This window comes from Pristiophorus japonicus, chromosome 6 (genome assembly GCF_044704955.1).
Source record: "Pristiophorus japonicus isolate sPriJap1 chromosome 6, sPriJap1.hap1, whole genome shotgun sequence".
Taxonomy (NCBI): domain Eukaryota; kingdom Metazoa; phylum Chordata; class Chondrichthyes; family Pristiophoridae; genus Pristiophorus; species Pristiophorus japonicus.
In genome coordinates, this window is record NC_091982.1 from 256,369,443 (window position 1) to 256,396,935 (window position 27,493).

A 27,493-nucleotide genomic window follows, 5' to 3' on the forward strand; every position below is an offset into this window, starting at 1 on the left:
ATGCAAATATCAAATATCAGCTTTTGTGAAAACATTGATATTAAAATAATAATTGAGGTTTAATTTGTTTAAGAAAAATGAAAAATAGTGAAAGATTTTTATTTAACCGAATTGCTGGGCCTGATGACATAACAGCCATATTGAGCTAAAATGGGTCAGTCAGCATCCTCCACTGCATCCCACGATATAATGTTATTCATCAATCATGACAAGAGATACTAATTAGTCGAATATTTCCTCTTTAATCATAGATTCCTCACCTCCAACAGTAGCTCCTTTCTAATATTTTGTCATGAACAACTGTACTATTGTTAGAGGTAACTAATCTCAATAAGGGCTGTTCCTGAATCTCATGAAAATGTAAGGAACTAAATTTGAATTAAAAAAATCCCCAAACAAATTTCGTGATTTGATGGGTTTAAAAAAGACTCAGTGGGTATATGCACTGGTGATGCGTTACGGAGTTAAACAGACCAGGAAGGCCACAGGTATTTTTGGTGATTTCAGCTGGGCAGCAGTGGGGATATAACAGGCATCAGGTCAGACGGGTGCTCCCACTCCTGCTGCTGGGACATGCATGTGTGTAAATGTCAGTGAGATGATGAGGCTCAGCTATAATACCTCCCCATCTTCCCAAAAACCGTCCAATGCTACGAAAATGCTCATTGCCCAAGCTCACACATGTCAAAAAGCCATTTAGGCTAGGTAATGAAGGACTGATGACTCAACTACCTTTACTGCAACATAGTTCACTGCCTTACTGCAGCTGAGTAATGTACAGGTGTGGTTTTACCTTGTGTAGATGTACTGTAGCTGAAAACATTATCCAGGTCAGCAAGTGCTGCATATTTATCTTGAGTAACAGCTTGCGCTTTGATTACTGATGTGTCATTCCCAGAGGAACAGAAAGTTCCAAAGTCGGCACTAGAAGATTTTGGGAAGTTATCAAAATTTGCAAAGTTAGCATTAGTTGATGCAGAGGATCCACCTGTTAAGAGAAGAACAAGAGTCGTCGGAGAAAAGTTGGCCATCAGCACTACAGAAACCATAGCAGCAAATACAGAACACAAAAACACGATGATTTGCTACAAAATACACTTACAATAGAAAGGGTTACAATCTAAAGAAAATGCCCTTTAAATTGGCTCATTTGTTCTCAAAATTGAGTTTTAGCTTAAAGATGCCACTCAAAATGGAGGCAGTAGTTAGAAACATAGAAACATAGAAAATAGGTGCAGGAGCAGGCCATTCAGCCCTTCTAGCCTGCACCGCCATTCAATGAGTTCATGGCTGAACATGAAACTTCAGTACCCCCTTCCTGCTTTCTCGCCATAACCCTTGATCCCCCGAGTAGTAAGGACTTCATCTAACTCCCTTTTGAATATATTTAGTGAATTGGCCTCAACTACTTTCTGTGGTAGAGAATTCCACAGGTTCACCACTCTCTGGGTGAAGAAGTTTCTCCTCATCTCGGTCCTAAATGGCTTACCCCTTATCCTCAGACTGTGACCCCTGGTTCTGGACTTCCCCAACATTGGGAACATTCTTTCTGCATCTAACCTGTCTAAACCCGTCAGAATTTTAAACGTTTCTATGAGGTCCCCTCTCATTCTTCTGAACTCCAGTGAATACAAGCCCAATTGATCCAATCTTTCTTGATAGGTCAGTCCCGCCATCCCGGGAATCAGTCTGGTGAACCTTCGCTGCACTCCCTCAATAGCAAGAATGTCCTTCCTCAAGTTAGGAGACCAAAACTGTACACAATACTCCAGGTGTGGCCTCACCAAGGCCCTGTACAACTGTAGCAACACCTCCCTGCCCCTGTATTCAAATCCCCTCACTATGAAGGCCAACATGCCATTTGCTTTCTTAACCGCCTGCTGTACCTGCATGCCAACCTTCAATGACTGATGTACCATGACACCCAGGTCTCGTTGCACCTTCCCTTTTCCTAATCTGTCACCATTCAGATAATAGTCTGTCTCTCTGTTTTTACCACCAAAGTGGATAACCTCACATTTATCCACATTATACTTCATCTGCCAGTTGAACTGAATGCGAGGAAATGACTGTGAAAGAGAAACTAATTAAAACCATGAACGTTCCTAAAGCGAATTAAGCCATAAAGACTTAGATAAAGGAATCCTATTTGGAAGAAACAGGCCTAGTCAATAGTTCTTAGGTGGCAACACAAATATGCCATGCATTATTTGGTCCTGCCAGTTTTTGCCAGCCAGTCTAAAGTCTTAATTTCCTTCCACCTTTCCCTTCACTGCCCTCACCAATACCCTGTACAACTGTAGCAAGACTTCCCTGCTTTTATACTCCAACCCCTTTGCAATAAAGGCCAATATTCCATTGGCCTTCCTGTGACCACTGTAAAGGAGTGGCTAGAGTAAATGCTGGTCCCTTAGAGGACGAGACCGGGGAGTTAGAAATGGGGAACATGGAGATGGCAGAAACTCTGAACAAATATTTTGTATCAGTCTTTACGGTAGAGGACACTAACAATATCCCAACAGTGGCTAGTCAAGGGGCTATAGTGGGGAAGGAACTTAACACAATCACAATCACTAAGGAGGTGTTACTCATTAAGATAATGGGACTAAAGGCAGATAAATCCCCTGGACCTGATGGCTTGCATCCTAGGGTCTTGAGAAGTAGCGGCAGGGATAGTGGATGCATTGGTTGTAATTTACCAGAATTCCCTGGATTCTGGGGAGGTCCCAGCAGATTGGAAAACTGCAAATGTAACGCCTCTATTTAAAAAAGGAGGCAGACAAAAAGCAGGACACTACAACAGACCAGTTAGCCTAACAGCTGTGGTTGGGAAGATTTTGGAGTCCATTATTAAAGAAGCAGTAGCAGGACATTTGGAAAAGCAAAATTCAGTCAGGCAGAGTCAGCATCGATTAATGAAGGGGAAATCATATGGTTGACAAATTTGCTAGAATTCTTTGAGGATGTAAATGTAACGAACAGGGTGGATAAAGGGCAGCCAATGGATGTGGTGTATTTGGACTTCCAGAAGGCACTTGACAAGGTGCCACATAAAGGTTACTGCACAAGATAAAAACTCACGGGATTGGGGGTAATATATTAGCATGGATAGAGGATTGGCTAACTAACAGAAAACAGAGAGTAAGGATAAATGGTTCATTCTCGGGTTGGTAATCAGTAACCAGTGGGGTGCCGCAGGGATCAGTGCTGGGACCCCAACTATTTACAATCTATATTAACAACTTGGAGGAAGGGACTGAGTAACATAGCCAAGTTTACTGACGATACAAAGATGGGAGGAAAAGCAATGTTTGAGGGGGACACACAAAATCTGCAAAAAGACATAGACAGGCTAAATGAGTAGGCAAAAATTTGGCAGATGGAGTATAATGTTGGAAAGTGTTAGGTCAAAGAGCAAGTTATTTAAAATGGAGAAAGATTGCAAAATGCTGCAGTAAAGCGGGACCTGGGGGTACTTGTGCATGAAACATAAAAAGGTTAGTATGCAGGTACAGCACGTGATCAGGAAGGCCAATAGAATCTTGGCCTTTATTGTAAAGGGGATGGAGTATAAAAGCAGGGAAGTCTTGCTACAGTTATACAGGGTATTGGTGAGGCCACATCTGGAATACTGCGTGCAATTTTGGTTTCCATATTTAGGAAAGGATATACTTGCTTTGGAGGAAGTTCAGAGAAGGTTCACAAGGTTGATTCCGAAGATGAGGGGGTTGACTTATGAGGAAAGGTTGAGTAGGTTGGGCCTCTACTCATTGGAATTCAGAAGAATGAGAGGTGATCTTATCGAAACGTATAAGATTATGAGTGCACTTGACAAGGTGGATGCAGAGAGGATGTTTCCACTGATAAGGAAGACTAGAACTTGAGGACATAATCTTAGAATAAGGGGCCCACCCATTTAAAACTGAGATGAGGAGAAATTTCTTCTGAGGGTTGTGGATCTGTGGAATTTGCTGCCTCAGAGAGCTGTGGAAGCTGGGACATTGAATAAATTTAAGACAGAAATAGACAGTTTCTTAAAGGGAATAAAGGAGGGGTTATGGAGAGCGGGCAGGGAAGTGGACCAGAGTCCATGATCGGATCAGCCATGATCGTATTAAATGGCGGAGCAGGCTCGAGAGGCCGTATGGCCTACTCCTATTTCTTATGTTCTTATGTCCTGTGCGGGACCCTTTGTTAAAGAAGAGACTGAAAAGTAAAGAGGGCTATCCTGAGATTTCCTAGGTCACTTACTTACTGCTAGAAGTGATTGACACCAGAAAGAGGGAACCTTTTGCTACATGTGTCACTCAGACTGATCAATTGGATGGATCCTATTTCTCATCTACATGTTGCCCCTTGGCAACATCATCCAAAAACACGCGTCAGTTTCCACATGTTGTGGAAACAGCCAGCTCTACCTCACTACCACTTCTCTCCATCCCTCCACAGTCTCTAAATTGCCAAACTGCTTGTCCGACATCCAGTTCTCGATGAGCAGAAATTTTCTCCAATTGAATATCGGGAAGACTGAAGCCATTGTTTTTGGTCTCTGCCACAAACTCTGTTCCCTAGCCACTGACTCCATCCCTCTCCCTAACATCTGTCTGAGGCTGAACCAGATTGTTCGCAACTTTGGTATCATATTTGGCCCTGAAATGAGCTATCGACCACGTACCCGTAGCATAACTAAGATCGCCTATTTCCACCTCTAACATCGCCCGTCTCCATCCTTGCCTCAGCAAATCTGCCGCTGAGCCCACATCCATGCCTTTGTTACTTCGAGACTTGACTATTCCAATGCACTCCTAGCTGAACTCCCACATTCTACCCTACGTAAACTAGAGGTGATCCAAAACTTGTCTGCCTGTGTCCTAACTCGCACCAAGTACAGCTCACCCATCAGCCCCGTGCTCGCTGACCTACATTGGCTCCTGGTTAAGCAACACCTCGATTCAAAATTCTAATCCTTGTTTTCAAATCCCTCCATGGCCCTCGCCCCCCCCCATCTCTGTAATCTCCTCCAGCCCCACAACACCCACCTCCCCCTCCCCCCCCCCCCCCCCGGAGATGTCTGCGCTCCTCTAATTTTGCCCTCGAGCATCCCTGATTATAATCGCTCAACCATTGGTAGCCGTGCCTTCTGTTGCCTAGGCCCCAAGCTCTGGAATTCTTCCCTGAACCTCTCTTTCCTCCTTTAAGACGCACCTTAAAACCTCTTTGTCTAAACTTTTGGTCACCAGCCCTAATTACACCGTGTGTGGTTCGGTGTCAAATTTTTAAAATCTCATAACACTCCTGTGAAGCGTCTTGGGACGTTTCACTGTTAAAGGCGCTATATAAATACAAGTTGTTGTTGTTGGAAAGGGGTTTAATTATATTTAAGGTATATAATAGGAGTGCTTGGCAGACTCAGCAGATTCCCTCAGACTCGCCTAGACCTGGTTTGTCCTCATTAGAACTCGTTAGTTAGAAGATTCTACTTGTCTTCGCTAGTTTTCTTCTGTAGTAACCTTTACCTAGCAGATGTAGAAACGTACCAAGCGTTTCCAGGACAGACAGTAAGAGTCAACTTGAATAGCTATACCATCCAGATACTTGCAGAAGTGCGTGCGTCACTTAACTGTAAAATGTTTGAGATCAAGGGAGGCCAGCTATCTCAGATATTGCCACTGTGCACAAGGTGGATTTAGACGGACGATCCAAGTGGAACAGATTACCATGTCACCACTTATCAACTCGATGTTTAAGAAGCTAATACCTGTGTCCCAGCAAGGATTGACTCAACCACGCTGCTCATAAGGACGAGGCTGTATAAGCTCTGGAAACATTGCTAACCACCAGCATATAGACTTTAAACAATCCAATAGACAGGCTGTCTAACGTTGTTAACTTGCCAGCTATCTAGAGATTTAATCCTAATTTAATTTTACCAATTTGCGGTTGTCTCAGACACTGATCTCAACTATAATTTAACAGTCTCAAATTTTATTAGTGCTGAATTATGGAGACATTAATGAATTTCTTTTACAACTTTGGTTATTCATTTTGTTAATATTAATTTTATTAAAATTATAGGTAACCCTGCCTATAGCTAATAATATCTATTAATTGATAGTATACTCAGTTTTTACAATTAAGTAGTGAAAATTGTGATTTCATAGTCAATAAACAGTTGTTAGTGCATAACTTGTTGCCTGACTTCTGCCTTGATAATTCGGTAAGAAAGAGTCACCATTCATTCAATAGCTTGTGGGTATCTTAATTTAAGGCTTGGTAAGGTGAACTCAAATTCAATCCAAACTGGGTGATGCAAGGCCGCTCAGCAAGCCAAACTCAGGAATCTTTCGCTCTTAGACTCCAGCAGGGTGGTAAACCCCAAACAGCTCCTTATTGAGGAGCTGATAGAAGGAATTAAGGATTTGTCTGGTTCCTTGGTATATACTTGTTGGGATTCTGAAACTCAGTGTACTCACAGTTCTTTAACTTATTCCACTATTACTAAATAAAGTTCCCCTCCAAATGCTGAACTTTACTTCAATTTAAAAAATGTCCTAATCAAAATGTAGCATTATTTACACAAGCTAAATGCCCTCCTCACATACACTCGGGTAGAGTACATGTTAGCCTCATTATTCTCCGATTAGGAAAAAAATTCAGCAACAATTGTGTAGAAATAGGAAACCATGGTTTAAAATCCTATATAAATATCTTAACCTGCAAACTCCGCATTATTGATGTTGTGCCAGTTACTTGCCTCAGGTGGAAAGCATTTACAAGCATCAGAAATAGCATTATTTTTGGAAAATTGTTCAAAACTTGTTGGGGAACACTGCTCTATTCCACCAGTTATCTGCCACCTGAGAATGGGGAAAGAAGTCATAGCTGGACCAGTTCTCGCACATGATTGGTGCGGCAAGTCAACGACAGGTCCTTCTCAATGAAGGATTGCAATCATCTGCATGCTCCTGGGATCAAGACATCTTGGAAGAGAAGCCTCCAGGCCTCACTTTATTTACACCAAAAAATTTTTTTTTAATGCAATCTGACTTCCATTTCTGGCCAAGGTTAGATTGATATTTTCTTGATTACCGTATAGAGACCTTACATGGGCTAACCTAGGCGTCCACATGCTGTGCGAGGTGAGGGGGAGGAAAACTGCGTTCATAGGATGTAAAGTCATATTGTGCATTTCATTATCTTGCAATAAGAGCATGTAAAAAAGAGCCTGCATCTTTGGCAAACAGCACACTCACTGTGCTAATAAGCTATTTTTAAGGCCTACCAGTTATTTGGGAGTCTATATATAAGTAACAGATTACTGCATTGAACAGCAACCAATATCACCATTCTACATCCCAATTTCTCATGAATCCTATTTCATCTCTACATTAAAACAATGACTCATAGCCCAATGGCAGAGAAAGAAGAAAAAGACTTGCATTTATATAGCACCTTTCACGACCACTGTTAGTCTCAAAAGCGCTTTACCGCCAATGAAGTACATTTGGAGTGTAGTCACTGTTGTAATGTAGGAAGCGCGGCAGCCAACTTGCACATAGCAAACTCCCACAAACGACCAGATAATAATTTTTTATGTTATGTTGATTGATGAATAAATATTGGCCAGGACACCGGGGATAACTCCCCCGCTCTTCTGCGAAATAGTGCCGTGGGATCTTTTCCATCCACTTGAGCGCGCAGACTGGGGCCTCGGTTTAATGTCTCATCCGAAGGAGATCGCGACACTTGGGGCCCGAAATTGGTCGATGCATAAGGTCCGCCTATTTCTCGGCAGTACGTCGTTTCAAACCACCAGCATACCGCCGAGACCGAAGAGGACAAAATTGTTCAAAATCTTTTCGCCATTATGTTGGTGGTATGCAGCGGGCGGTACGTAACCGAATAGTCAATCCAGATCGACTTTCTCTTTGATGGATGATGCGGCACTGAACTGCGCATGCACGATTTTTTTCGCAGGAGCGTTTTGCCCGTGATTTCGGGGGTCAGGGATCACCCGCGCATGTGCAGTGACTTGGAGGGGGGGAAGAGTGAGAAGGAGCAGCAAGTTAGTCGACGGGCAGTTACTTTAAAATCACATTGCAGAGTTAAAAAGTATTCCTAAGAACTAATAATTCTACAGTTTGAATAAGACCGACATATTTTACAAAGCAAAAATCATAACGGAAATATTCTGTGAATATTTTTAAAAAAATCAAACGCAGAAATGTCAAAATGGTCTGGAGGTTGAGGCCGCCTGCCTTAGACGAGACGGAGTTACCTGCCCTTCTCAAGCATAAAACGGGTACTCCATGCTAACGAAGGGTGGTTGTGGAAAGCCTCCCCCACCACCCCCAAAGGAATACAACAGGATGCGAGACGAGATTGGGGAGGCTGTGTCCTCCACAAGTACCATGGTAAGCACTGGGGAAAGGTGCCGTATGAGGTGGAACGACCTGGTGAGAGTAGCAATGATTTTATTTATGCATCCCCCCATGTGCCATGTAAATGTAGGTTCCGTGTCACACGGATGATGTTATTTATCTTAAGGTTACGCCGATGTATTCGTGCTTTCAGGCAATGACAGGAGGGTCAATGCAGTGTTCTTTTTAGTGTGTGTGTGTGTGTGTGTGTGTGTGTCTGCGATTTTAAATGGATTGAAGATGTTTACTTTGATTTAATTTACTTTCTGCAGAAGAAGCCGATCAGCGGCGTACCCGGGGTGGGGGGGGGGGTGGGGGGGGAGAAAGGAGCCTCTGACTGACATCGAGATCCGTGCCCTGTCCCTGGTTGGTGATAGCAACTGTGCCACCACTGGCATTGGAGCTGAGCCACTCTCACAGGGTGGTAAGTGGAACACAATCCAGTCTGTTTCGCGGTCCTCTCATGTCATGTAATGTTGGCCTGTTGTAATGTAAGTTTATTGCATTGTAATGTTGGCCTGTTGTAATGTAAGTTTATTGCACTGTAATGTTGGCTTCGTGATGTACTGCAATGTTGGGGCCATGTAACGCAATACATATATGTATTGTCTGTCTGCGATATGTAATGCAGTACTGCAGCAGTGGTGGACATTTAAGACAGACTACAATAAGTCACTGTACTATATACATGTAACCCTGACCCCTCCCCTGGTGCCAAGCTTTTTTAAATGTTGTTTTGCACTTCCAGACTCAGATGATTCAGACCACAGCGACACAGACCCACTGCCTCCACCTCTGGCGTCACCCAGCCCTCTCCTGACTTCACCCCTGGCAGAGGTGAGGAAGAGGAAGAGGAAGAGCCGCTGATCCTGCAGCCAGTGGAGGTGGAGCTGGGATGGAGACGGAGAAGGATACAAGAGCTCCATGTGGGACAGCTGGAACATCCTCCACCACCGAGTCTATATTCAGGGGATTCCCCCCATGGCTCCTCTGATTCTGTGGGACCAAGCGGTGCGCAGCAAGGCACCCCCCAGCATTGCAGCGCCTTTGCCGCAGCGACTGAGGTTGGTGCAGGAAAGGTTGGTTGCTGTAGGCGTGTACCAGGACATGGTGCATCTGTCACAGGCCAGCGTCGACATAGGTCGAGAACCGCTCAAGGCCATGACTACAGTAGCCACAAACATCGCGGCTCTATCAGCGCGGCAGTCGGAGGATATGTCACGTATGATCGCCGTGATGGAGCGAACCGCCAATGCCATCGAAGCCATGCGACAATCGACAGGATCAGGACATGGCGCAGAACACCCCCCCCCCCCGTGCCATAGTAGTCGGGTCGACAGCACCTGAAGGTGGGGAGCTGACATCATCTTCCCATGTCCTGAAGCCGTGCCTTCCACATCGCAAGCGTCTCCTGAGGCCCCATTTATTGCACCTGCAATGCCTGGCCCCCAATGACAGTGACAACACTCTGGGTGCGGTGCTGCACGCCGGCTTGGTATCAGCATAGAGGGATCCAGGCTCAGGGGCACTGGGAAAGGGAAGGGTGGAAGTGAGAAGGGGGGGGTGGGGGCCGGGAAAAACAGTCCCAAGATTGGTGTAGCACGCAGTCGAGGACAGTAAAGGGACTTTTTGTGTTCTTGTTCATTGAATAATTGAAGTTTGATCTGTAAAAGTTTATTAAAGCTGTAAAAGTTTGGTTAAAGCTGTTATTAAAGTTGTTACAGTTGTTTTATAGTTATAAGTTTTACAAAATTTTTAAATTGTTGTATATTTGAGATTTTTACATAAATGTTTGAATTGAATTTAACCACTCTTGTGCTGTGTCAAGCTTTTGGGGTAACAGTCATCAGGGTCTCAAAACGCAGCTCTCCACATTCAAGCAAAGCGTTAATTTATGAGCTGCTGATGTAACAATTTTGCAGTGGCATACGCTCAGTGTGCCCTCCGCTGTGGTGTGGGGGGGGGGGGGGCAGGTGGTGCCATGGATTCACCTGGAAAGCTCCTCGTCATCCTCCTGCCCCTCATTGTCCTCTTCTCCCTCCTCCGTCTCCTGCACTCTCTCCTCAGGTGGTCCCGCAGGCCCCTGCGGCAATTCCTGTCCCCGCATGATTGCGAAATGATGCAACATGCAGCACACCGCTGTGGACTGAGCAACCTGCTGAGGGTGATATTGCAGCCTGCCCCCCGAGCGGTCCAAGCATCGAAAGCGCTGCTTCAGCACTCCAATGGTCTTACCGATAATATTACGTGTGGCTATATGGCTCATTATATCATTGCTCAGCTTGTGTGTGAGGGTTTCACAGGGGGGGGGGGGGGGGGGGGGCGGGGAAGAGATGGTGAAGAACCAGGTAGCGAGGCCGTACCCTTTGACCCCCAGCATCCACCTTGTGGCTCAGGCTTGAACAGGTCAGACACTGTGCTCTCACGCAAGATGTGCACATCATGGATGCTCCCTGGAAAGTTGGCATTCACTGCCATTATGCGGTGTGTACGGTCGCATACAAGCTGCACGTTGAGGGAGTGAAATCCCTTACGGTTTTGGTACACCTCCGCCTCCTGTAATGGTGCTCGCAGGGCACTATGGGTACAGTCAACAGCACCCTGCACCTTGGGGAAGCCGGCAATGCGTGCAAATCCCAAAGCTGTGCCTCCCTGCTCATTGAGAAGTTTATAAATTCCATCCGGCATGCATACAGTGCTTCGGTTACCTGTCGAATGCAGCGATGAGTAGCGTGCTGAGAAATAGAGCATATGTCCCCAGCTGATGCCTGAAAAGAGCCACATGCATAAAAGGAAAGTGCCGCAGTCACCTTCATCTCGACAGAGAGTGCAGTAATGTTGCTGGTACTGGGCTGCAGGTCTGTGGTAATGAGCTGGCAAATCTCAGTGATCATCTCTTTTTAGAAGCACAGCCTTTGGACACACTGTCGATCGGTCAGGTTCAAGTATGAACGTTTCTCTCTGAAAATCCTTTGCGGGTAATGCCTCCTCCTCCTCATCAGTCTGCGACCTCCTCCATTATAACTCTGCTCAATAAACCTTCTCACATCTGGTCCCTCCATTAGACAAGTAGTCAGCAATACAGGCTGAGATAGTACAGGCCCCATTCTTTTTAAATCTCCACAATATTTTTCAATGAAAGGTAACTAAAATGCCTTCTATCTTAATAACTTACTCAGTAATAAAAAATACCTTTTCCACTAAATTGCACTGTAAAATCACTGTTCACCTCAGGAATAGAGAGGTCTGCTTTAGCTGACAGTTCCCGATTTCCAAAATGGCGGATCCATGAACTCTGCCCATTCCCGCCCACTTACCATCGCGTAAAACCATCTTTTTCAGGACGATATGCAGCTCCGGTGGCGTCATGCAACTTGCACTTTTTTGGGCGGCATGCAGGTGGTCCTGCACGACGGATGGTGTGCAAACTGTTCGGCGGTATGTCAATGATGAATATTCCGCCGAGCGATATGTCGGCGGTATATAGGTGTTTTTTGACCAAAATCACATTTTTGGGCGGTACGCGGGCAGTAGGGGGCGGTATGTTGACCAATTTCGGGCCCTTGATGTACTAACATGTTGCAGCCATGAATGAGAAACGCACTTGAGCACTAGTCAGTGAAGACAATTCACTCAAAAAGAAAAAAGGAAATTAATTTAAGTCTAAGTGGATGTCCACACCAGGACTGTTTTTGTTCATCTCTGAACTACATGCGACATAGAAAGACTTAGAGTTGAAGAACATTTCAAGATGGTGCACACGACAACGGCCCTGAATTTGCGGTAAGAGGCTTCCCGCGGGCAGATGCCTCCGACCACAAAGCTATTTACGATTGTACCTGGTAGTCCTGGAGAAACGAAGACTTTGGCTCAGAGGCCTCGATGCGCAGCCCAGCGTACAGGCCCATGTATTCCAGGAACGTATGTGCATCCTGGGATCACGTGGGCTGGATCAACCAATGAAAATGGCGTACCCCCATTCATAGTAATGGTGAGTTCCATTTGTACGGAGATCACCATTTCTATGAATGGGGACACCCCAAAAACAAACAAATTAAATAAATATGAAAAACACTTCATATTTAAAATTAATTGAAATTGAATTTAATTAAATGTTTTAGACAAAAATTAATTTTTTTGAATTTTTTTTTAATATGTTTTAATAGGGGTAAAAATAAATGGACAGGGTTTTCAATAGAAATTTTTTTTATAACATTTTATTTTCTATTAAAACTCTTATGCTAGTAAAAGCAGGCCTTACGTCTGCTTTTACTAGGCGTAAGAGTGTTAAGGACATTCACTGGGCAGGAGTTGGGCAAACAGCTGAAATTACCGCCCGGTAAGGCGGTTGGTGGAAATAGGGTCCAGGGAGCAGGAAGTGGGTCTCATTGACAAGATGAACTCTGAGAGGTCATGAGGGGATATCAGAGAGAAACTGGAGAAAGATGTGAGGTCAGGGCTAGAGCAGGGGGGTCCTTAGAGGATGTTTGACCCAGTGGGCTAGGGGAAGGAAGAGTCAGCTGAACGGATGATCTCAATGTAGGAGACAAAGAAGTCAATGAGCTCCTCACACTTCTTTATATTCAAAAAGGATGTAGTCCTTACTACTAGGGGGATCAAGGGGTATGGCGAGAAAACAGGAATGGGGTACTGAAGTTGCATGTTCAGCCATGAACTCATTGAATGGTGGTGCAGACTCGAAGGGCCGAATGGCCTACTCCTGCACCTATTTTCTATGTTTCTAAGGCCCTTCTCCCGTGTGATTTGGCAAAAGAAATATTGACAGATCACAAGTTCCAGGTTTAGGCATATGCGCAGTGCACACCTAGACCTGGAACGTGTGGGGCCTCTACGGGCGCGCCTGGAGAGGCCACGATTTCAGGCCCCATATTTAACAAGGTTTGAATTGTCAAAACTGAGAGCTATTGTAAAATTTGCTACTTTAGTTCCTCCTGAGTGCATTTGTGAGAGTGGCTTTTTAAAAAAGACTGAAACAGCAACCTTAGCGGGGAAATAATTTACATATCAGAAAGTATGTAATTTATACGAAACATGTTTGCAGCAGAAACATAATAGTTAAAGCATTCAGAGGAGCAAAACTGGGAGACATAAGAAATCGGAGGAGTAGGCCATTTGGCTCCTCGAGCCTGCTCCGCCATTTAATAAGATCATGGCTGATCTGATCATGGACTCAGCTCCACTTCCCCGCCCGTTCCCTATAACCCTTTATTCCCTTAACGCCCAAAAATCTGTCTATCTCTGCCTTATATATATTAAATGACCCAGCCTCCACAGCTCTCTGGGGCTGAGAATTCCATAGATTTACAACCCTCAGAGAAGAAATTCCTCCTCATCTCAGTTTTAAATGGGCGGCCCCTTGTTCTGAGACTATATCCCCTAGTTTTAGTTTCCCCTAGGAGTGGAAATATCCTCTCTGCATTCACCTTGTCGAGCCCCCTCATTATCAAATATGTTTCAATAAGATCACGTCTCATTCTTCTGAACTCCAATGTGTATAGGCCCAACCTACTCAATCTATCTTCATAAGTCAACCCCCTCATCTCCGGAATCAACCTAGTGAACCTTCTCTGAACAGACTCCAATGCAAATATATCCTTCCTTAAATACGGAGACCAAAACTATACGCAGTACTCTAGGTGTGGCCTCACCAATACCCTGTACAGTTGTAGCAGGACTTCTCTGCTTTTATACTCTATCCCCCTTGCAATAAAGGCCAACATTCCATTTGCCTTCCTGAACAGGTGTAAACAAAGCTCAATTTCATCCAATATCTGGACTGCATTAAGTAATTCGTAATGTTAGAAACTAGACAGGCATTTGACAGAAATGAGAGCCAAAACTTTTGTATTTGTTGATTTAATCTGGTGTCCATTTTATATTGATCTCACTGGTTTTGGAATTACAACAGCAGACAGCCATATTGCAAAATGATAGACAACAACCCTGAGCAGAAATCCTCAGGGTCTCAAGCTTCTAATGGCATAGATACAAACAAAAAGGGCTTACCTATTAAATAAACCCACTGCACTGTTCTTCACAAGGGTTTCAATATGGCTAGACTGAATGATTAAAAGGTCTTTTCTCTGTTGGCCCACATAAAGCATTATCGTATCTTGCTCTCGTCTGCCAAAATTGCTCACTATTCTATAATCATCTGAAATGCAAAGAAAAACCCCGGCTTCTATTCTCCAATGCTAACCGTCTTCTTAAACCCTTCTCCCCTGTCTCCACCCTCACCTCCGACAAGAAGTGTGAGGAGCTCATTGACTTCTTTGTCTCCTACATTGAGATCATCCGTTCATCTGCCTCTTCCTTCCCCTTACCCACTGGATCAAACATCCTCTAAGGACCCCCCTGCTCTAGCCCTGACCTCACATCTTTCTCCAGTTTCTCTCCGATATCCCCTCATGATCTCTGAGTTCATCTTGTCAATGAGACCCACTTCCATCTCCCTGGACTCTATTTCCACCAACCAACTTCCTTTTTTGGCTCCCATGTCAGTTGACATTGTTAACAGTTCTCTCTCCTCAGGTACTGTCCCCCTCCCTCAAATGTGCTGTCATCACCCCTCACCTCAAAAAAAAACAACCATTGACCCCTCCGTCCTTGCAAACTACCTCCCCATCTCCAACCTCCCTTTCCTCTCCAAAGTCCTTGAATGTGTTGTTGTCTCCCAAATCCGGGTCCATCTTTCCCTAACTCTGTGTTTGAATCCCTCCAATCCAGTTTCCATCCTGTCGCTGAACCAAAACGGCTCTCATCAAAGACACAAATGGCATCCTTTGTGACTATGACAACGGCAAACTGTCTCATCATCTTGACCTGTCTGCAGCGTTTGACACTGTTGACCACTCCACCCTTTAACGCCTCATCACCATCATCCAGCTAGGTGGGACTGCACTCGCTTGGTCCATTCTTATCGATCTAATCGTAGCCAGGGAATCACCTGCAACAGCTTCTCTTCCCGCCCCCGCATCGTTACCTCTGGTGTCCCCCAAGGATCTATCCTTGGCCCCTCCTCTTTCACAGCTACAGGTTGCCCCTTGGTGACATCATCCGAAAACCCAGCATCAGTATCCACATGTACGCTGAGGACATCCAGCTCTACCTCACTACCACTTCTCTCGACCCCTGCACGGTCTCTAAATTGTCAGACTGCTTGTCCGACATCCAGTTCTGGATGAGCAGAAATTTTCTCCAATTAAATATTGGGAAGACCGAAGCCATTGTCTTTGGTCCCCACCACAAACTGCGTTCCCTAGCCACTGACTCCATCCCTCTCCCTAACATCTGTCTGAGGCTGAACCAGATTGTTCATAACTTTGGTGTCATACTTGACCGTGAAATGAGCATTCGACCACATATCCACAGCATAACTAAGACCGCCTTTTTTCACCTCCGCAACATCGCCCGTCTCCGCCCTTGCCTCAGCAAATCCGCTGCTGAAGCCCTTATCCATGCCGTTGTTACCTCCAGACTTAACTATTCCAATGCACTCCTGGCTGGCTTCCCACATTCTTCCCTACGTAAACTTGAGGTCATCCAAAACTCGGCTGCCCATGTCCTAACTCGCACCAAGTCCCGCTCACCCTGTGTTTTCTGATCTACATTGGTTCCTGTGGGAGCGCAAGCCTACATTTCTGAACACTTTGCTTCAACACGGTCTGGAGATCGAAAGGGTTAAAAATTGGAAGATTCAAGATTGGATTAAAACAGGCTGCTAAACGATAGGCTGCTTTTTAGCCGTTGAAATGAGTATTGTCTGTATGTTAAGTATTCGAGTACCTTGTTACTATTTGATGGCATCATCTGTATGTTAAACAACGTTAAGTATTTGAGTGTACCTTGTTACTATAATAGTAATTCATGACATTGTCTGTATTTGAGTACCTTGTTACTATTTGATGACATCTGTATGTTAAATAATCTGTTTTGTGTAAAGTAATTCAGAAAGCAGTTAGCCGTGATTGTCTAAATGCAAAGAAATAATAGTTCAAAGGCTTTTTAGGTGTAAAGGGATGGAGCTGGCTTTTGTCACACACACACACCACAGACACCAGTGACACTGGAATCTCGAAAGGTGTGTCACTGCTTGGAAAGCAGCCTATGCAAGCAGAGAGCTTGTTTAGTATGAATGTCTAAATCAAAGACCCGATCCTGCCTTTACTACAACTGAGTGTGTGCATAATTCGAGGTTTAAAGCAACAAAGCGAAAAAAGCAAAACAGCCTTACAACAGCTCCCAGTTAAGCAATGTCTCGATTTCAAAATTCTCATCCTAGTTTTCAAATCCCTCCATGGCCTCGCCCCTCCCTATCTCTGCAATACCCTTAAGCCCCATAATCCCCCCCCCCCCCCACCCCCGAGATAGCTGCGCTCCTCTAATTCTGCCTTCTTGACATCCCTGATTATAATCGCTCAACCATTGGTGGTCGTGCCTTCAGCTGCCTGGGCCTCAAGCTCTAGAATTCCCTGCCTAAACCTCACTGCATCTCTATCTTTATTTCCTCCTTTAAGACACTCCTTAAAACCAATCTCTTTGACCAAGCTTTTGGTCACTTGCCTTAATTTCTCCTTATGTGGCTCGGTGTCAATTTTTTTGTTTCATAATACTGTACTCCTGTGAAGCACCTTGGGATGTTGGGCGCTATGTAAATACGAGTTGCTATTGTTGTTGAGAGTTATGGATGTCTAATATGAGCTTGGGTAGTTTAAACTAGGACAAGAGGAAGGACAGAATATAAATAACACGAAGACTGAGCTGAACATAGAAAATAGACACTGGAGCCAAGGTCCCTACACTAAAATAGCACTTACTGTGGGCAGCTGGGAGAGGAAAAGCTGAGGTAAAGTCACCAAAACTGCAGCCTGATGAAAGTGTTCTGAAGACTGGAAAGAGGGGAGATATGGAGGCGACATCAATAGGGAAACAGAAGAACAGAAATTAAATACAAAAGTGAAGTGTTTTACAGACACAAGACCAAATGACATGGCAACAAATTAGGCCAAGCTTCAAGTACTGTCTTCCGGGTCGAGTCAATCCAAATAAACATATGTTCTCAGAATGAAGAGCTGTTGAGCTATTAATTATAAACAGCTTAAAATAATTAAAATATGTTTTCAGACCAACTATTTCAAAATTCTCATTACGTAGGAGAAGTTCCATATTTCAAAGTAAGAAAAATTGGCAGATAATCTGTATTGCGAAGCAACAGGCAGGAAATAAGCTATTCGTGTGTGGAACAGACCACAAGAACATTCACAACTAGAAAATACCATTGCACTACCATCTGGCTGGCCCCAGTACCTATTCAACTCTCAAATTTTCAGATACTATTCACCTTCGGCAGAATTAAATTGCAACTCGTCTTTTCACCCACTCTTCTAAATTTCAGTCTGTGCTGTCTTTCCTGTGATTATGTTAAATACACTAATATTTATTTTTTCGATACCTTTGAGCCTTGCACACATCAGTAAGATTACCCTGAGCTTTTACTTCTCCAGTGTAAACATTTCCAGCTTTTGTAACCTTGCCTCATAATGATGATACCCAATCCCAGCTTTCAATTCTAGCGGTTAATTCCAACTAACAATATTACCACAATGTTCACTCAGCATGTACCTCCACTTGAAAGTGACCCATCACCTAATTGAGTTTGTAGCTTAGCTGGAAACTAATCCTGGTGCCTTTCTGTTTCTATTCAATGATCCTTAGTTTGGCACCTTATCTCTGGAGACCCCAAGGATCTAGCTTTGATCCTGTCTTACTTCTCATCTACACAATGCCCCTCGCGACATCAACCGAAAACACATCAGGTTCCACATGTACATTGACGACAGCCAACTCTAACCACACCACCACCTCTCTCGACCCCTTCACCATCTCTGAATTGTCACACTGCTTGTCTGACACCCAGTACTGGATGAGCAGAGATTTCCTCCAGCTAAATATTGGAAGACCAAAGACATTGTCTTCGGTCCCTGCCACGAACTCCATTCCCTAGTCACCGACTCCATTCCTTTCGCGGTAACTGCCTGAGGCTGAACCAGACTATTCACAACCTCGGTGTTGTATTTGTGGTTTTCAACCACATATCCACTCCATCACCAAAACCACCTACTTCCACCTCCGTGACATCGCCTGACTCTGCTCCTGCCTCAGCTCATCTGTTGCTGAAACCCCCATCCATGCCTTTGTTACCTCTAGATTTGACTATTCCAATGCACTCATGGCCAGCCTCCCATCTTCCACTCTACAAAAACTTGAGTTTGTCCAAAACTCTGCTGCCCATATCCTAACTCGCACCAAGTACCATTTATCCATCACCCCATGTTCATTGACATACATTGGCTCCCGGTCCGGCAACACTTCACTTTTAAAGTACTCATCCCTTGCTTTCAACTCCCTCCATGTCCTCGCCCCTCCCCATCCTTGCAACCTCTTCCAGTCCAACAATCCTCGGAGATCTCTGCTCTCCTCCAATTCGGGACTCGAGCATCCCCAATTTTAATCGCTCCACTGTTGGCGGCCGTGCCTTTAGCTGTCTGGGCCCCAAGCTCTGGAGTTCCCGCCTCTTTATCTCTCTCTCCTCCTTTAATACGCTCCTTAAAACCTAGCTCTTTCATCTGTCCTAATATCTGCTTACGTGGCTCAGTGTCAAATTGTGTTTGTTAACGCTCCTGTGAAGCGCCTTGGACTGGTTTACTACATTAAAGGCGCTAGATAAATGTGAGTTGTTGCTATTTCTAGTGTTTTATTTTCATTTACCATTCTTTTTCTAACCCTCTTCATTTTAATGGGGAACATAAATCCACACACTTTAAACATGACAGAATGGGTCCAAATAAAACAAAACAGAAGGAATTGTGAAAATAAAATGTGATAAAAAGAAATCAGAAATAAGAAACAGAAAATGCTGAAAATATGCAGCATCTGAAGAGAGAAAAGATGATGTTTTTTTCTTTCTATACATGGAGGGCCTACACCCAAAGCATTGGCCTAGCTTTTCTCTTGCAAGATGCCGATGGACTGTATTCTCAACATTTTGGATTGAAAATGGATTGAAAACGAGAACCAACGTTGTCTGGACTGACTGAATCCTTTAGAGCTGCCTTGTTCCAACAGACACACACCTCACAATTTCTAAAAGCAAAGCTGGGCAGTTGCAACCTGCACTACCTGTACTGTCGGACTGCAAAGGTGGCAGACTTGCTGAGGAGAAACCTCCAACATTATCAGAAGCATTACAACTTCCAAACACATCAAAGTTTGCAAAATCTGTATTCAGAGATGTTGGAGCTGTAACAGTAACATGGAGGAAAAGGAATGGAAGAAGAAAACCAAAAATAGACATGTTAATGGTTATGAAAGTCATGCACAATAAACACCATGAATGGATTCATGTCCCAAACAGTACAGATGACACCGGACACCTATAGGATCTTCAATAAATATCTTACTCTCAAGAAAAAACAAACCAATACGTATGTGGTTTAATATAACCCATCTTGAATTGCATGCACTTGTACCAATTTCTATATGGTAATCACGTTCTCTCTCCTTCAATCAAGCAAACCAAATCGCCTTTTCTTTTTAAACTTTCACTGCAAAATCTTCCCACATGGAGCACCTTCCTCGGCAGCTACTCCCTGCCAATAATTCACTATAGCAGACCACCAGGAATAGCAGCTTCCTCTTTTCCAAGGCCCAGCAATTCCAAAACATTTCATTTGGGCTGAAGTTGCCTCACTTCCAAAAAGCTTTCTTTTTCTGGGAAGTGGGTGAAACTCTGAATACCAGCACTAGAAAATCCTACAGCCACATTAACTGAGGGAGGGTGAAGGAGAAAGAGAGAAACGAGTGAAAGATAGGGAGAAAAAGCATGCTTGCAGTCATAAGCAAGTGAGTGAAAAAGGGAGCAAAGGGTTCTTCCAATAGCTCACGATTCCAGACTGATCCATACTGAGTTAGCCAATTTTCACTGGAGAAGTGGGTACTACAATTGCCAAAGGGAAAGAATCAAGCAAGGGTCGTGCTCACTGTTGCTGGAAAGTACACGTGGACATCAGGTGAAGATCAGATGTGTCAGTGTTGTGCTGTGCACCTCCACAACTGAATGGCCGACTGACATTCAATTCTAAACTCATGTGAAGGAGGTACCAAAGGCTGCTGGCGCCTATTAAGAAACTTGTTCGGGAGGAAGACCTTTAGAAGATGCAGAGTTGAATTAGATGAGCGCATTAATGTCATTTTTGTATTGTACCAATGAGTTTAATATCAGCTCTACCTTCACAGCATTAAGAAGCTACAATTAATTGTGCAGTCAGGTCACTGAAGTTGAGGGCAGAGTTCCACTCAAGTTCACTCAAATGCATCCATGGCACTTTGCTCATTGATTTCTGAATGCCGAAACATATTTTTAATGATTGAAAAAAGGATGTGTGATTGTTGGCTCTTTTCAATCATTAAAATTTGTTGTAGTGGCACGTCATGAGGGATACATGGTCTTTGTGAGCGAGCCATCGGGCTCTCGTGGGGGCCTCATTCATGGAGAGAGGAGGGGGGAGGAGGGAGGAGAAGGTGGACCATGTTTTGGGATTTTTGACCATTTTTCCCATGGAAAGGATGTGGGAGAGATTTACATTTAAATGTTGGGTTATTGAAGACAAATGCATTCACACAAGCTTGAAAAAAGCAACGTGGAGATGAAATGTAATTAAAAATGCTAATCGTATGCGCATTGAAATTATTTCCCCACAGACTGTAAACAATCAGCAACTCATTAGCTGGTCTCGGTAATTGATAAACACCTCATACTCTTTTTCCTTGGTGCTTGTCAGGTATAGGCCCTCCCCTCCGGTTGTTAAGCGAGAGATAAAAACGGAGACGAAATATATATCAACAGTCAGTTTAAAAAAAAACAAAGTTGCAAGGGTACGTTTTCACCGGAGTCAGAAGGTTAAAATGCAGAGGGCAGATGGTGGAGGGCGAGAAGTATAGCGGTTCATTATTTTGTGTTATTAGATGAACACAAGTTGTACTGATTGAACTAAGTGAGTCTGTTTGTAACTATTGTTCGCTTGGTGTAAAATAAAGCAGCTTACCGATTTCTATTTGTCCATAGCTTACCAAGTGTTTCCTGATCCGTCTTCCAGAAGATCGGAGTGGTGCACATCTGAAAGACTCAAGTATACAGTTCAGATCACCAGACATTTGTGTCTTTCAACACATGCACCACTCCAATCTTTTTGAAGATGCACCAGGAAACATGGGTAAGACAAGGCCAGATGTACCTCAGGGGATGTTGTGGTATAGTTAGACATTGGATAGAAGGGGGACAGCTAGACATTAAGACCCTCATACCACTTACGGGAGTGATTAGCACCGCGATACCTGAAGGAACATCTAACGCAAGACCCAAATTTGCACAGTTACACTGCCAGTTTTGGAGGTGTCTGTTCATGAAAAATAAATTAAAAACTACGTGTTAGAGGGATAAATAACGGACCCCACCCTCAGTCAACATTTTATAATAATCAGAAATCGAGATTCACTACTCGCATCAAAAACATGTTTCTTTTAATAATAACTTATGGTGAATTTTGTTTTAAGTACTAACCAATGTCAAATGAACAGCAATCTGAGTACTAAACATGAAGAAACAGAGAAACATAGAAAATAGGTGCAGGAGTAGGCCATTTGGCCCTTCGAGCCTGCACCACCATTCAATAAGATCATGGCTGATCATTCACCTCTGTACCCCTTTCCTGCTTTCTCTCCATACCCCTTGATCTCTTTAGCCTTAAGGGCCATATCTAACTCCCTCTTGAATATATCCAATGAACTGGCATCAACAACGCTCTGCGGTAGGGAATTCCACAGGGTTAACAACTCTCAGTGAAGAAGTTTCTCCTCATCTCAGTCCTAAATGGCTTACCCCTTATCCTTAGACTGTGTCCCCTGATTCTGGACTTGCCCAACATTAGGAACATTCTTCCTGCATCTAACCTGTCCAGTCCTGTCAGAATTGTATATGTTTCTATGAGATCCCCTCTCATCCTTCTAAACTCCAGTGAATACAGGCCCAGTCGATCCAGTCTCTCCTCATATGTCAGTCCTGCCATCCCGGAAATCAGTCTGGTGAACCGTTGCTGCACTCCCTCAATAGCAAGAACATCCTTCCTCAGATTAGGAGACCAAAACTGAACACAATATTCCAGGTGATACCTCACCAAGGCCGTGTACAGCTGCAGTAAGACCTCCCTGCTCCTATACTCAAATCCTCTAGCTATGAATGCCAACATACCATTTGCCTTCTTCATCGCCTGCTGTACCTGCATGCCAACTTTCAATGACTGATGTATCATGACACCCAGGTCTTGTTGCACCTCCCCTTTTCCTAATCTGCCGCCATTCAGATATTATGCATTTGTGTTTTTGCCACCAAAGAGGATAACCTCACATTTATCCACTTGCCCACTCACCTAACCTATCCAAGTCACCCTGCAGCCTCTTAGCATCCTCCTCACAGCTCACACCACCACCCAGCTTAGTGTCATCTGCAAACTTGGAGATATTACACTCAATTTCTTCATCTAAATCATTAATGTATATTGTAAAGAGCTGGGGTCCCAGCACTGAGTGGCACTCCACTAGTCACTGCTTGCCATTCTGAAAAGGACCCGCTTATCCTGACTCTCTGCTTCCTGTCTGCCAACCAGTTCTCCATCCACATCAGTACATTACCCCCAATACCATGTGCTTTAATTTTGCACATCAATCTCTTGTGTCGGACCTTGTCAAAAGCCTTTGAAAGTCCAAATACACCACATCCACTGGTTCTCCCTTGTCCACTCTACCAGTTACATCCTCAAAAAATTCTAGAAGATTTGTCAAGCATGATTTCCCTTTCATAAATCCATGCTGACTTGGACCAATCCTGTCACTGCTTTCCAAATGCGCTATTTCATCTTTAATAACTGATTCCAACATTTTCCCCACTCCTGATGTCAGGCTAACCGGTCTATAATTACCTGTTTTCTCTCTCCTTCCTTTCTTAAAAAGTGGTGTTACATTATAGCTACCCTCCAGTCCATAGGAACTGATTCAGAGTCGATAGACTGTTGGAAAATGATCACCAATGCATCCACTATTTCTAGGGCCACTTCCTTAAGTACTCTGGGATGAAGACTATCAGGCTCCGGGGATTTATCGGCCTTCAATCCCATCAATTTCCTTAACATAATTTCCCGCCTAATAAGGTTTTCCTTCAGTTCCTCCTTCTCGCTTGACCCTCGGTCCCCTAGTATTTCCGGAAGGTTATCTGTGTCTTCCTTTGTGAAGGCAGAACCAAAGTATTTGTTTAACTGGTCCGCCATTTCTTTGTTCGCCATTATAAATTCATCTGAATTTGACTGCAAGGGACCTACGTTGGTCTTCACTGATCTTTTTCTCTTCACATATCCATAGAAGCTTTTGCAATCAATTTTTATGTTCCCAGCAAGCTTCTTCTCATACTCTATTTTCCCCCTCCTAATTAAACCCTTTGTCCTCCTCTGCTGAATTATAAAATTCTCCCAGTCCTCAGGTTTTGCAGCTTTTTCTGGCCAATTTATATGCCTCTTCCTTGGATTTAACACTATCCTTAATTTCCCTTGTTAGCCACAGTTGAGCCACCTTCCCAGTTTTATTTTTTACTCCAGATAGGGATGTACAATTGTTTTTCACCCATGGGATCATTAAATGCTTGCCATTGCCTATCCACTGTCAATCCTTTAAGTATCATTCGCCAGTCTATTCTAGCCAATTCACATCACCTATCGAAGTTACCTTTCCTTAAGTTCAGGTCTCTGAATTAACACTGTCACTCTCCATCTTAATAAAGAATTCTACCATATTATGGTCACTCTTCCCCAAGGGGCCTCGCACAAGATTGCTATTAGTCCTTTCTCATTAAACATCACCCAGTCTAGGATGGCCAGCCCTCTAGTTGGTTCCACGACATATTGGTCAAGAAAACCATCCCTGATACACTCCAGGAAATCCTCGACAACCGTATTGCTACCAGTCTGGTTAGCCCAATCTATATGTAGATTAAAGTCGCCCATGATAACTGCTGCACCTTTACTGCCGCATCCCTAATTTCTTGTTTGATGCTGTCCCCAACCTCACTACTACTGTTTGGTGGTCTGTACATAACTCCCACTAGCGTTTTCTGCCCTTTAGTATTCTGCAGCTCCTTCCGTACAGATTCCACATCATTCAAGCTAATGTCCTTCCTTACTATTGTGTTAATTTCCTCTTTAACCAGCAACGCTACCCTACCACCTCCTCCTTTCTGTTTATCCTTTCTGAATGTTGAATACCCCTGGATATTGAGTTCCCAGCCTTGGTCACCCTGGAGCCATGTCTCAGTGATGCCAATTATATCATATTCGTTAAATGCTGCATGCGCAGTTAATTCGTCCACCTTATTACGAATACTCCTCTCGCATTGAGGCACAGAGTCTTCAGGCTTGTCTTTTTAACACACTTTGCCCCTTTAGAATTTTGCTGTAATGTGGCCCTTTTTGATTTTTGCCTTGGGTTTCTCTGCCCTCCACTTTTATTTTTCTTCTTTCTAACTTTTGCTTCTGCCCCCATTCTACTCCTCTGTCTCCCTGCATAGGTTCCCATCCCCCTGACATATTAGTTTAACTCCTCCCCAACAGCACTAGGAAATACTCCCCCTAGGACATTGGTTCCGGTCCTGCCCAGGTGCAGACCATCCGGTTTGTACTGGTCCCACCTCCCCTAGAACCGGTTCCAATGTCCCAGGAATTTGAATCCATCCCTTCTACACCACTCCTCAAGCCATGTATTCATCTGAGCTATCCTGCGATTCCTACTCTGACTAGCACGTGGCACTGGTAGCAATCCTGAGATTACTACTTTTGAGGTCCTACTTTTTAATTTAATTTAGAAGAATTTTGTCCTCGGGCATGTGCTCATTGCACGGATGCTGGCCTTAAGGAAAACTGTGAAATATACCTGCTTTTTAATTTAACTCCTAGCTTCCTAAATTCAGCTTGTAGGACCTCATCCCGTTTTTTACCTATATCGTTGGTACCTATATGCACCACGACAACTGGCTGTTCACCCTCCCTCTCCAAAATGTCCTGCAGATGCTCAGAGACATCCTTGACCTTTGCACCAGGGAGGCAACATACCATCCTGGAGTCTCGATTATGGTCGCAGAAACGTCTATTTATTCCCCTTACAATAGAATCCTCCAACACTATAGCTCTCCCACTCTTTTTCCTGTCCTCCTGTGCAGCAGAGCCACCCACAGTGCCATGAACTTGGCTGCTGCTGCCCGCCCCTGATGAGTCATCCCCCCCCAACAGTACCCAAAACGGTGTATCTGTTTTGGAGGTGGATGGCCGCAGGGGACCCCTGCATTACCTTCCTTCCACTGCTCTTCCTGCTGGTCATCCATTCCCTATCTGTCTGTGTAACCTTTACCTGCGGTATGACCAACTCACTAAACGTGCAATTCACGGCATCCTCAACATCGCGGATGCTCCAGAGTGAATCCACCCGCAGCTCCATTGCCGCAATGTGGTCTGTCAGGAGCTGCAGCAGGACTCACTTCCCGCATATTTAGTCGTCAGGGACATTGGAAGCGTCCCTGAGTTCCCACATAGCACAAGAGGAGCATGACACGTGTCCGAGCTCTCCGATCATGCTTGACAAATCTTCTGGAATTTTTTGAGGATGTAACTAGTAGCGTGGACAAGGGAGAACCAGTGGATGTGATGTATTTGGACTTTCAAAAGGCTTTTGACAAGGTCCCACACAGAGATTGGTGTGCAAAATTAAAGCACATGGTATTGTGGGTAATGTACTGATGTGGATAGAGAACTGGTTGACAGACAGGAAGCAGAGAGTCGGGATAAATGGGTCTTTTTCAGAATGGCAGGCAGTGACTAGTGGGGTGCGCAGGGCTCAGTGCTGGGACCCCAGCCATTTACAATATACATTAATTATTTAGATGAAGGAACTGAGTGTAATATCTCCAAGTTTGCAGATGACACTAAGCTGGGTGGCGGTGTGAGCTGTGAGGAGGACGCTAAGAGGCTGCAGGGTGACTTGAACAGGTTAGGTGAGTGGGCAAATGCATGGCAGATGCAGTATAATGTGGATAAATGTGAGGTTATCCACTTTGGTGGCAAAAACACGAAGGCAGAATATTATCTGAATGGCGGCAGATTAGTAAAAGGGGAGGTGCAACAAGACCTGGGTGTCATGGTTCATCAGTCATTGAAAGTGGGCATGCAGGTACAGCAGGCGGTGAAGGCGGCAAATGGTATGTTGGCCTTCATAGCTAGGGGATTTGAGTATAGGAGCAGGGAGGTCTTACTGCAGTTGTACAGGGCCTTGGTGAGGCCTCACCTGGAATATTGTGTTCAGTTTTGGTCTACTAATCTGAGGAAGGATGTTCTTGCTATTGAGAGTGCAGCGAAGGTTCACCAGACTGATTCCCGGGATGGCAGGACTGACATATGAGGAGAAACTGGATCAACTGGGCCTGTATTCACTGGAGTTTAGAAGGATGAAAGGGGATCTCATAGAAACATAAAATTCTGACGGGACTGGACAGGTTTGATGCAAGAATGTTCCCGATGTTGGGGAAGTCCAGAACCAGGGCACGTAGCCTAAGGATAAGGGGTAAGCCATTTAGGACTGAGATGAGGAGAAACTTCTTCACTCAGAGTTGTTAACCTGTAGCATTCTCTGCCGCAGAGAGTTGTTGATGCCAGTTCATTAGATATATTCAAGAGGGAGTTAGATATGACCCTTAAGGCTAAAGAGATCAAGGGGTATGGAGAGAATGCAGGAAAGGGGTACTGAAGTGAATGATCAGCCATGATCTTATTGAATGGTGGTGCAGGCTCGAAGGGCCGAATGGCCTACTCCTGCACCTATTTTCTATGTTTCTATGTATGCCTAAAAATATCACAAACTGTTTTCTAAATCAAACAAGTTAAATTTTTTGGTAACGTTAGAAAGTC

At 44.3% G+C, this 27,493-nt stretch overlaps 1 protein-coding gene across 3 annotated transcripts in view; it reads right to left on the minus strand.

Annotated features, from left to right (window-relative positions):
- Window positions 1-27,493, minus strand: part of agfg1a (ArfGAP with FG repeats 1a) — an 85,610-nt gene that overhangs the window by 17,305 nt on the left and 40,812 nt on the right. For 2 of the 3 annotated variants that reach the window (XM_070883881.1, XM_070883880.1), the window contains exon 6: window positions 794-988. In XM_070883881.1, the coding sequence (XP_070739982.1) occupies window positions 794-988 (195 nt within the window). Of the gene's footprint in view, window positions 1-793; window positions 989-17,257; window positions 17,330-19,619; window positions 19,740-27,493 lie in introns of all 3 variants that reach the window. The other variant, XM_070883882.1, reaches the window with a different exon arrangement.